Source organism: Palaemon carinicauda, chromosome 8 (assembly GCF_036898095.1).
Source record: "Palaemon carinicauda isolate YSFRI2023 chromosome 8, ASM3689809v2, whole genome shotgun sequence".
NCBI lineage: Eukaryota > Metazoa > Arthropoda > Malacostraca > Decapoda > Palaemonidae > Palaemon > Palaemon carinicauda.
Window position 1 is genome coordinate 167,781,039 of NC_090732.1, and position 12,500 is coordinate 167,793,538.

Below are 12,500 nucleotides of genomic sequence, written 5' to 3' on the forward strand. Positions count from 1 at the left end.
AACCTTTCAATTTTTTTTTTTTTTCATATAAATTAGGAATCTTTTTTGCGTAGTTAGTTTCAGGAATTCTCATGGGGATAGGCCTACTGCATAACAGATCCTTTTTATTAAGTTTCTTACTACAATTCTTTTATTGCATCTTTTTTAATAAGCATTTTTATCCATGAGAGCCTTCCCTTAACAAAAAAAAAAATTCTTGTTCAAGATGGCATTCTTATAAATATTATTTATTGACCATCCTAATAAGTAACAATGTTTTTTATACTTCAAATTTCCTTCGAATGTTGATTAGCCAAACACAGCATAAGCATTAATACAAACTAATCTAAAAGCAATCTAATGTGACCACTGACTACATTTATAAACTGAATTCCCTGAATTTCCTATTTATTAAACATCAAAATCATTTATTTGTCTAACAAATTTTTATTTAATAAGACAATTTTTTTTTCTTTTTTTTTTTTTTTACAAATATATACTGAAATAGCCTCTATTGGCATGTAACTGATCTTTGATAGTGAATTTGCTTCGAAGAATTGCGTATCGTTCCTGAAATAAAGTTTTATATGCAATTATTTTCGTGTATCTCATTCACTGTGGTTTGCCCTAATATATGTAGATCTTGGGTTTGACAAAAGGGCCAGGAAATCTAATTATCCATCTTGTATAACACCGTATGTTGTTTTTTTTTTTTTTTTTTTTTTTTTTTTTTATCAGCGTATTTACACGTGGACACATCCTTGTCCCATTTTCTCCTTCAAAAGTAAATAGCCCCAGAACATATTATCAGCAAGATTTTTCCATAGTTGACTAGCTACCACGTATATAAATCCACTGCTTAAGTCAATAGGGCTACTATGACTTTCCTTTTTACAATCGCTATGTGATTCAGGAGTTTTCAATCGAAATAAAAAGGCTTATTCAAAAGTTCAAACTTGCAGCGAATGTTTTTATGTTGAACAAGCTGACATAAGTCTCTTTTAATAGTTTATGCTATATTTGAAAGCCTTATTTTAACGTTGTTATTGCTACTAAAGTATTTTATTTTAATTGTTCATTACTTCTCTTATTTCCTTTCCTCATTGGTTATTTTTCTCTGTTGGAACCCTTGGGCTTATAGCATCCAGGTTTTTCAACTAGGGGTGTGGCTTAGATGATAATAATACTACTACTACTACTACTAATAATAATAATAATAATAATAACAATAATAATAATAATAATTTGCCCTATACTCCAGTTACTCATCGACTGATATAGCTTAGAGCCTTAGACGATAATAATAATAATAATAATAATAATAATAATAATAATGATAATACTTTGCCTCATGCTCCTCTTACTCATCGCATCAATCGGCCCCAAAAACAAGCATTCCTTAACCTAAATTTCCTCTGGACCCCCGAAAATTCCAGAATACCAACAAGTCCGCGTCTTGGGTAACTGAACTGGCAGGCGAAGCCATGAGTCTGATTCGGGCTATCAAAAAAACCTTGCGTAACGAAATGAGACGGATGGAATACAACATTACATGCTGGAGTACATGGCCGCTTAGATTAGTACAAGGAGAAAAGACAATAGCGACTCAATCCCCGATTATTAAATTGCTAAAAAATTCCTCGAAGATGTGACTTGTCTCCACTGTTACCCGGATGTAAATTCTTTTGAGCCTACGGTAAGGGATGCGAGGTATAGAAGATATTTGTAATGTCCTTCCAAAGGGGAAAAGCACACTTTGCATTTACTAGGAAGTGATTAGCCATCATAGGATATTGAAACCAGGATCAAATAAATGATAGTTTATTCTTACGTAGGATTTTGAAATGATGATGAGTTCATTGAGGATTGTATTTCTATTTCAGTATATTCTGAGAAAGTTAAATGTTCGTAGCTTTTCGCTGTAACTGTTGCGCGAGTTCTAGTCTACATTTAAGTGTTCGTCTCGGTGTGGGTTTCAAGATATATTATTTTTATCTGGTAACTAAAACACTGAAGCACAGAGGAATACACACGTATTTGCAAGTACACACACACACACTCACACACATAAATATAAATATATATATATATATATATATATATATATATATATATATATATATATATATATATATATATTTTTTTTTTATTTATGTATATATATATATATATATATATATATATATATATATATATATATATATATATATATATATATATTTATGTGTATGTATATATATATATATATATATATATATATATATATATATATATATATATATATATATATATTTATTTATATACACACATATAAATACACACACACACACACACATATATATATATATATATATATATATATATATATATATATTCATATATATAATCAGTAATAAAACTGCACGCGACAAATATCTTAATAGAAAATCCACAGGAAACAGGAAAGTGAAAGACAAGGTACTAAGCGCTTTCGTGTATTATGTACACTTCTTCGCGGTACAAAGTACTTTGTACCCGAAAAAGTGTACGTAATACACGAAAGCGCTTGGTACTTGGTATTTACTATATTTATATGTATATAAATGTATGTATGTTTGTATACATATATATATATATATATATATATATATATATATATATATATATATATATATATATATATATATATATATATTTATATATATATGTGTGTGTGTGTTCATGTGTGTGGTGTGTTCATGTGTGTGTGTAATCGGTATTCGCTATATGTTTCTAACCCTCGTTGATTATACATTTTCGTTATGCAACACAATTAATTTGAGCAATCAATTTTAATTCAATCACTTCGAACTCCCCTGGATTTGTGAAACGAAGCTTGCAAGAAATTTCTGGAGTGTATTTGGTGCCCAGGTTTTTCTCATTTTTATTGGAAAAGAAATTCTGGTCAGGAAATATGGAGAACGAAAAACTTGAATGATAATTTAAATAATGCACGTATTAGATATCTTCCATATCATATTCCCAAATCGATTATATATGTAGTTTTCTTCTCAGTCGTTTAGTCAACATGGCATTTAATCAAATTAATAAATATGTTGTGAATGATAATTGGAATACTACACATATTAGATATCTTCAATAATATATTCCCAAATCGATTATTTGTGTATTTTTCTTCCCAGTTGTTTAATCAACATGACATTCAATTACATTAATAAAAATGTTGTGAATGATAATTGAAATACTACACATTAGATATCTTCCATAATATATTCCCAAATCGATTATATATGTATTTTTGTATTTTTCTTCCCAGTTGTTTAATCAACATGACATAAACAAGAAACAAAATTGCTGTCCTCTTCCCCTGTCACCTCACACCTCACACAACCACTGTAATGAACGGAGCAATTACGACATGTCGTGTCAGAGGACATTCAACAAACAAAGACAACAGCAACGATTATTTTCTCTATGATGGTGGTCTTACTCTGACCTATGACAGTATCATTTGCCTCCATCATGTTTTCCTCACGCGTGCATGCAAACATTCTCTCACTTTTGGGCAAACAAAATACGCCCAATATTTCAGTGCTTGCTTGCTTAGCTCACAGTCTCGTAGAACAAAATAGACAATGTTTTTCATTGACTTGCAATAGATCTTCTTCCAATTTTTTTTAGCAATATGTCGTTTAAGCCTTCTCATTTGTTAAACATATGTACACGCGCACATAGATTTATTTTAATGTTACTGTTCTTGAAATATTCTAATTTTCCTTATTTCCTTTCCTCACGGGGCTACTTTCCCTGTTGGAGCCCTTGGGTTTATAGCATTCTGCTTTTCCAACTAGGGTTGTAGCTTAGCAAGTAATAATAATAATAATAATAATAATAATAATAATAATAATAATAATAATAATAATAATAATAATAATAATAATAATAATAATGCACCTTTGGGCACAGTCGTTCACTTAGGAAATTCGAATTAAATTTGATACTCGCATTATCAATTATTTCAATGAAAATAAATTGTTTGTTTTCTGTATCTTTTATTATTATCATCATTATTACTAGCTGAGCTACAGCAATAGTTTGAAAAGCAAGATGCTATAAGCTCAAGACTACAAGAACGGAGAATATTAATAGTAATATGTAACGAACATATATATATATATATATATATATATATATATATATATATATATATATATGTGTGTGTGTGTGTGTGTGTGTGTGGGTGGGTGTGTGTGTGTGTGTGTACACTGATCACCTTACGAAAAATGATCAATATAGCTTTGGTACTTTTAGCAATATCAGCTTCTTTGGGAAAGAGCTTTTCATTAGCAAGGCTCATAAAAAGTTATTTCCCAAGTAGTATGGGTGAAGAAAAAAAATCCTCAAGCTAAGAACAACTTTTTTATTACTTTGGCAAGAACCGACTATTCTGAATGATATCTTTGCATCGGTGTTCTCTGAACAATGCTTTGTTTATTAATAATATGAATTCTTCTTTAGGTATATAATTCGTACCCAAATTCAATATTGATGGTCATCATAATAAATATATAATCCTCCTACCTTATTTAAAAAACCAGTACGTGTTCAAACCTGCTATTCGTTTTCATTCATATTTCAGTTTTATCTCGGAATAAATTCAAGGAATATTTCATGTCTTATATCAATTAGTTAATTGTTTTAACCTGTGGCTAAGTCCGGTCATAATCTTGGCGAATTTATAAACATATCCAAATGTTAGCATCAGCACTAACACAATGAATCGATCTGAAAGCATTCTCATAAATAAAAAAAAAAGCCCCAGTAAACATTGCAGCACCCCCCCCCCCTCGCTCCCAACACTTCACAATGTCCAAGAGACAGAGTATGCAGTACTTGCAGCGAATGTTTTTATCTTGAACAGGTTGACATGAGTCTTTTTATAGTTTATGTACGCAAGACCTATTTTAATGCTGTGACTGTTCTTTAATATTTTCTATTTTTATTGTTCATTACTTCTCGTAGTTTATTTATTTCCATGTTTCCTTCACTCACAGGGCTATTTTTCCAACTAGGGTTGCAGCTATGACTAATAATAATAATAATAATAATAATAATAATAATAATAATAATAATAATAATAATATACTGTACATATTTAAACGGTGCCTACGCTCCATTTGTATCCAAGCACGAAAAGGGGAGGGGGACCAAGTTAGTAATATTTGCTGGTGATACAGCAAGCACAATCTGACCTACTTGAATTTGTAACCGCATTCTTATATCACGATTATAGTAAGATCGTGTTCACTGGTGGTTGTCTGTTATATCTGTTTTTTCTACACGTAAAAAAATAGTCTTGAACTTTTTTTTTCAATTCCTTTCTTCGAAAAACATTGAGAACCAGAGGGGCACTCAGAAGAGCGCTGACCTCCGCTGCGGCAGCATATTTGTCGACCTTTTGCTCGACCTTGACCTTTGAACTTAACATGTATTAATTGGCGTGGATTTTTATACACTCAGATATGAACCAAGTTTGAAGTCTCTGTGATAACGACGTCCAGACTTATGGCTGATTACGTGAATTGGATATTTTGCTTGACTGTGACCTTGGCCTTTGACCTTGCCCTTCCATAATTTTATCATTTCCAGCTTTTTACATATGAGTTAATCCTTGCAAGTTTCATTAATCTACGATTAAAATTGTCACCAGGAAGGTGTTCATTAACAAACACACACACAAACACACAACAAAGGGGTAAAACATAATCTCCTTTCAACTTCGTTGGCAGAGGTAATTATTCTGTCTGAAGCTGCTTTTTCAAATAGATCATCCTAAACTTTTATTTCGGTATCCTTTAATTCAACTGGAATAGAGATGCGACAATGACAACACTCAAATTGCAAAATGATAATAATAATAAAGAAAAGGGTAATAGTACTGAATGTTTTTACAATCTCAAAAGCAGAAGAAATTCAACGTCGCTTGCGTTGAGTTAAAATTTCGATTATGTAATTTTACGAATACCGTAAGGTTTCATGAGTAAAAGTTCCTAATAATTGCCAGTTATGATGTAACTAGTCTGTTACGCATAATAATGCTCTGTAATCATAAGACCACGCAGTGTTACATAAAGGGTATGAAAGAATTAAGTGGACCAAACATAATGTTTTAGTGCCGTTGTTACTCTTACTAAAACCAAGAAATTATATCTAAAGCGGTTCTCTACGCACGAATAGTAAAATATAACCTTCTGTTACTTAAAAGATAATATTTAAGGATTTACAATGTCTAGATTATATGAGAAATAGTTTATTTAATATGAGATATGTAATTAAGGCTGACCACCGAGATAGGAAATGTTGAAAATAATCAACATATATCTTATTCAGATGCAAAAAATCTACACTAATTTAATTAATACGTTTTCAGAATTTCTTGTAAACCTAAAACGCTTTAAGAGCAAGAACAAAATACTCTGCATTGTTTCTTTAAAACAAATTAATTACATCACATGTATTAAAGTTACTTTAGGAACTGATAACTAATAAAAATATTTAAAACTCAATGAAATATCAACATTTTTAATATTCCTACCATGAATTACGCTAATCTTTTCCTAACTGTTATTATCATTATTATTATCATTATTATTATTATTATTATTATTATTATTATTATCATTATTGTTGTTGATAATGATAAAGCATTCTCATAGAACTGAGAGAAAACTATGAATTTATTGGCCAAGATATTCTTTCCCTTAGTAAATACACAAACGATCGTACCACACACACACCAACACAAAAACATACACACACAATATACAGTATATAATATATATATATATATATATATATATATATATATATATATATATATATATATATATATATATATATATATATATATATAGTCTTACTCGTAGAAGTGTGGACATGCAGTACACCTCCGCAGTCCGTGTATGTACATATACAGAAAATTGAAGAAGAACAGAAATGCATCCCCCCACCCCCAACAAACTAACAGATAAAGAAGGATATGACTATTTTGATACAAACCTATTTCCAGGACTTACGTTTTACTTATTACAATTTTCTAATCTTTTTAATGAGCAATATATTTTTCAGCTTATGAGTATATCTTGATTATAAATATTGACGGATTATTCTTCTTTACATTTCAGGACATACTTCTCTGCAGCTGTTGTATATACCTCAGACTCCTGATTATTTCCTAGAATCTTCAGAACACCTTTAGCAAAATGCTATCCACGCAAGTCACAGAGACGACGGTGTCTCCGAGCGTGCCCGAAATCCCTGTGTTGGATCTGAACGCTCCAATTTGCAAAGGGGTCCATTCTGCCAACGCCTCGGGAGCGGATCCTTTTCTGACCACCATAGCAACGGTTCTGTCTACAACGGCTAGTGGAGCTCCTGATGTTGTCTGTGAAGGAGCCGCTAATTGCACAGATATTACAGAACACCGTGGTGCCACCATCGTTTCACCCATATTGTTAGGGTTAACGGGGACAGTTGGTAAGTCTCTCTCTCTCTCTCTCTCTCTCTCTCTCTCTCTCTCATATATATATACATATATATATATATACATATATATATATATATATATATATATATATATATATATATATATATATATATATATATATATATATATATATATCTTGTCAGGCAGTCCCAATGAAAAATTATGTACTTATCAAAAATTAAATCTTTATTCATTATTATTGAATCCAATTTATATGAGGCTGAACTGCAATTGTTCATCTGATTTATACTAATTTTATCGAACTTTAACTTTATATAATTTTCAGTATCAAAAATAGAGCTTCGAAAGTTGAGACCCATAGCACCAAGTCTGTTAAAGTCTCAAGCCACCTTTTATGTCCTTAGTACAACTCTTGCACACACACATAAATCATTCCAGTCCTGTAAATGTCAATGACCAGACGAATGTTTTTTTCTTGGGGGGGGGGGGAGGGGAGGGGTGGCAATATAACCTGCTATTAGTGTTTTCGTGCTGTGGTATGGGTCGGAATATATCTATCTATTTAAAAGTCTGATTATTATTACAGTTATTGCTAGGGTACAGTTAGTTATTATATTTTTGCTTTGTTTCCTTTCTAATTGTGGAATTTCCGAAGCAATATAAAATTTGGTATATATATTTTTTATTATTATGATGTTTAGTGTACCATGACATGGCAATTACGGAAATATTAGAGAGTATTCAGACGGCAAGTCCCTCTTGCCTTAAGGATGATACGGATATTTCTTAACTTTGCACCAAATTTCAGCACTGCAATTATACAGATAATCAAGTCTAAACGTGGAGATAATTTCCCGTAGACTATTCGCGTTACTCAGAACATTCTGTTGAGGTCGCAAATGTATGGATAAAAATTGCGCTTATTATTATCAACATTTATCTAATTTGCTATCTGTTTGCCAGGTATTGGCCTGAGTTTACCGACACAGGAAACAATATGGCAAGACTTATTTTTCCAAAAATATCCTAGTTTCCCGCTTACTTTTCTTCTTTATTTCTTACTTTTACTCAACAATTATAAAATTGCTTGCATTTTAATATATTCATTATCTGTATCATTATTATTATCTTACACGTGCAGGTCAGATATGGGCCCTGGTCTACCTGCACTGCAGCACCAAAAGACAGAATCAACGGACTGTGTTCTACCTACTGCTATGTATTCTCATATGGACGGACTTCTTCGGAAAGATCCTGACAACGCCGGCCGCCATCGTCTCCTACAGCCACAAATATTGGGTGGGAGGGGTGAGTCTTTAAATGTTTACTCTTCATTTGGTGTTCTTCTTCTTAACACAGTAGTTCTGTTTGCATATCGACTTCTGCAATAATGTTTATTTTCTTTATCATTATTACTTTTATTATCATAGAATACGTTTTCACACATTTATTAAAATTGTGAATCAAGTTTCCAAGGAATGTAACGTCACTATCTCCCATATATGATAAAGAACAATTCTATGGCTAAACACACACATACACACATATTATATATATATATATATATATATATATATATATATATATATATATATATATATATATATACTGTATATATATATATCCGGTCACACCCAGCTCTCCCCGTCCCTCGGGTTGGGGGAGATGTAGTCATACCCTGGTGAGAGGGGGAGGATTCGTGTGAATGTTTGTGCATATCTATCTGAATATTTAGCCATCATTTTTGACGGGTCGCGTACACTAGTATATGTATAAAACAAGATAAATGTTGTCGAGAGCGAGATGTTGTAAAATGCAGATAGCTGAGAATAAGAGATGAACAAGGATAAGCAAAATATAAACACCAAAATTTTTTACTACATCATTACGGTTACTAAACAAGGCTCCGTAATTAAGGATACAGAGAAACGTAAAGTATTGTTTACTTTCACACATGGAAAGCAAATATAAGACGCTTACTCGTATTCTATTTTAGCTGTGATCGATTGATTGATTGATTGATTGAGAATTTCTGGCAATTATGTATTAAAGGTAATTTTGATTATTATGAATTTTTTTTTCTTATTTGATGGAAGTTTGAAATGTGGAATTCCTTCACCATATCATGAGAAGAGGGTTGGTGGAAGAGGATGTCTTTGTTAGAAGACATTGGAGAGTGCGAATCATGCAACCGACCCCTTAATGTAAGGATAATGGTGGGAAAGATGATGAAATGTGGAATTCGAATCAAGTTGAGTTAATGATATATTACGCAACCCACACAGTCTTCATTGCATACACACATAATGAATTTCATTACAATTATCCAAATTCCTTTCCAAAGGGCTATATGAGATGCAATTTTCAATCTTAAGATGATCAATTGATTTATTTCACCTGACATCGTAATGTCTATCGTCAACGATACCAGAAACATGAATGATTTTGAATCTTGAGGAATGTTGCAAGTAAAGATGGTACACATTTTCAAACATAATATGTATGCATCCATGATTTATTCTCTCTCTCTCTCTCTCTCTCTCTCTCTCTCTCTCTCTCTCTCTCTCTCTCTCTCTCTCTCTCTCTCATATATATATATACATATATATATATAAATATATATATACTGTATATATATATATATATATATATATATATATATATATATATATATATATATATATATATATATATATATATATATATATATATATATAAAACACTAAGAGATATATAATCAGAACAAGCGTTCACAGAATTCCAAAGCTTAGCAGTAGAAATAAATAAATAGGAACTATTGAAAAAACCCAAAATTTGTTAATTAATGCAGGGAAAATTTCAAGCAAGTGTATTAATGCACAACCGCTCTGTTTCCCCCCAGAAGCCCATGTGTGACTTCCACGGGTTCAGCATGGTCTTCATCTCCATCCTGACGCACTTCACCGTCTCGGCAATGGCGGTGGAGAGGTACCTGGGCATCTGCCACGGGTACTTCTACAGTAGAAATGTCACGCCTTCCAGATGCAAGTGAGTACAGTACTTTGGGTTTTGTATTTGGTGTTGAGTTTTTATCCTGGTTTTCTTCTTAAGATATTATATTTTAAATCGTTCATTACTCCTCTTGTACTTTATTTCCATTTTCCTTTCCTCACTGGGCTATTTTTTCCCTGAGGGAGGCCGTGGGCTTATACATTGTTAAAACACCTAATTCTAATAGGATTCTTTCCGTAAATATATACTGTTCTCATCCGTATTTCAGTACAATACAGGCGACCGTAATTTTACCTTACTTTATCATTATTTTTTTACGATTTGGCGACCGTAATATCACTAATCTACGTTAATACTGTATATTTGTTTTTAAAACGGTGAAAATCCTGGGATAAATGTTGCCAGGCATTTACCGTTTTTATAATGCACATTTTTAACAGTGCAGCATCCTGCTTTTCCAATTAGGGTTGCAGCTTAGCTGCTGCTGCTAATAATAATAATAATAATAATAATAATAATAATAATAATAATAATAATAACCTTTTACCTTCGCCAAAAAAGTTATGTTTTGAGGTCATAACAATAAAATGCGGAAGGGAGTTGGTGCATGAATGCGCATGAATCCGATATCAGATATGTATTCTCAGCAAAAACGTTTCTAAAGCATCGCTTGAATAGCTGTTATTGACAACCGACTGAATGCTTATTTTTTACAGAAGAGTAAAATATTTCTAACATTTTAGAAAATTTCTGGGACGGTAGAAAAGGGCATTTCTGTGTCACCTGTGACATTGCTTTTCTGGTCTTTATGATCTCTCTCTCTCTCTCTCTCTCTCTCTCTCTCTCTCTCTCTCTCTCTCTCTCTCTCTCTCTCTCTCTCTCTCTTCTTTACATACAAAATAGCAAATACTTGGAATAGATTTCCAGCGGATGTAGTAAACAGTAACACGGTAAACGAGTTCAAGAATAAGTTGACAAGATTATAAGAACTCTCTTCATGCTTAAACTAAATCGCTCTACCAAAGAGCAAATGGAGTCTCCGTGGATGGACTAAAAAGTATTTGAGACTAAAAAGTATTTGAGACATCCAAAATCCTTGTAACTCTCTCTCTCTCTCTCTCTCTCTCTCTCTCTCTCTCTCTCTCTCTCTCTCTCTCTCTCTCTCTCTCTCTCCCCGGCAATAAATTCCTTTCTCCAAACGCCAGATCACACACATAAACAATAAACATCTGGTAATAAACAGGCATATTTTCTCTCTTATTCTTCTTTTCAATAACAATTTCTCAGGATGTTTTCCTTGTATTTATTAATATGCGATTTCTCATTTCTAAAAACTACCCTTCAGCTTTTTATTCCTTGTTGATGCAGATATTGCGAAATTTATATCGTTAGATTTGCAAGGCAAGCTGCGAAAAATTGTCGAATAACAGTTCAATTCATGAGGAATCATTTTGTTTTGTGCTGATGATATACACAGGGTGACTTTCCAGAGGCCAATATTTCAAGGTTTGGATTGTTATTCGGTCTCTAGTTTATTTGTATTGCCCAACCTTGTGTTGTGCCATTTATAAACTAAATGGTTAGATGTAAATACCATTATTGCGTCTATTATTAATATATTTTGATCAAACATGAAATAGAACTTTTTTCAAGTGAGCTTATACCTCCTGCATTTCACTAATTGTTTATCAAAATAGAGTAATTAGCAAGATGGACGTCATTAAAATACAGTAAAAATTTTGCAGTCACCTGTTTAATTTTTTTCGCATATCTGTTTTTTAATTCTAAAGTTTTTGTCAAATAAAAAAAATCGAAAATTTTTTCGAGAATGTTTTCAGAAATAGACATAAAAATACCCTAAATTGGCAATGACCCATTTAAAGCATTTTAATTATCACCTGTTAAATTATTTTCGATTATCTGTTTTTTAATTCTAAGGTTTTAGTCTAATAAATATATAAAAAAATCCCGAAGAATTTTACGAGATTTTTTTTCCAGACATAGAGACAAAAAATACCCAAAAATAGACAATGGCCCATTTTTT

General features: G+C 31.8%; 1 protein-coding gene across 2 annotated transcripts in view; it reads left to right on the forward strand.

Moving 5' to 3' along the window:
* Nucleotides 1-12,500, forward strand: part of LOC137646118 (prostaglandin E2 receptor EP4 subtype-like) — a 235,683-nt gene that overhangs the window by 178,872 nt on the left and 44,311 nt on the right. For both annotated transcript variants that reach the window (XM_068379320.1, XM_068379321.1), the window contains 3 exons: nucleotides 7,143-7,494; nucleotides 8,607-8,773; nucleotides 10,347-10,492. In XM_068379320.1, coding sequence (XP_068235421.1) covers nucleotides 7,221-7,494; nucleotides 8,607-8,773; nucleotides 10,347-10,492 — 587 coding nt within the window. In that variant the 5' untranslated portion in view covers nucleotides 7,143-7,220. The remainder of the gene's footprint in view (nucleotides 1-7,142; nucleotides 7,495-8,606; nucleotides 8,774-10,346; nucleotides 10,493-12,500) is intronic.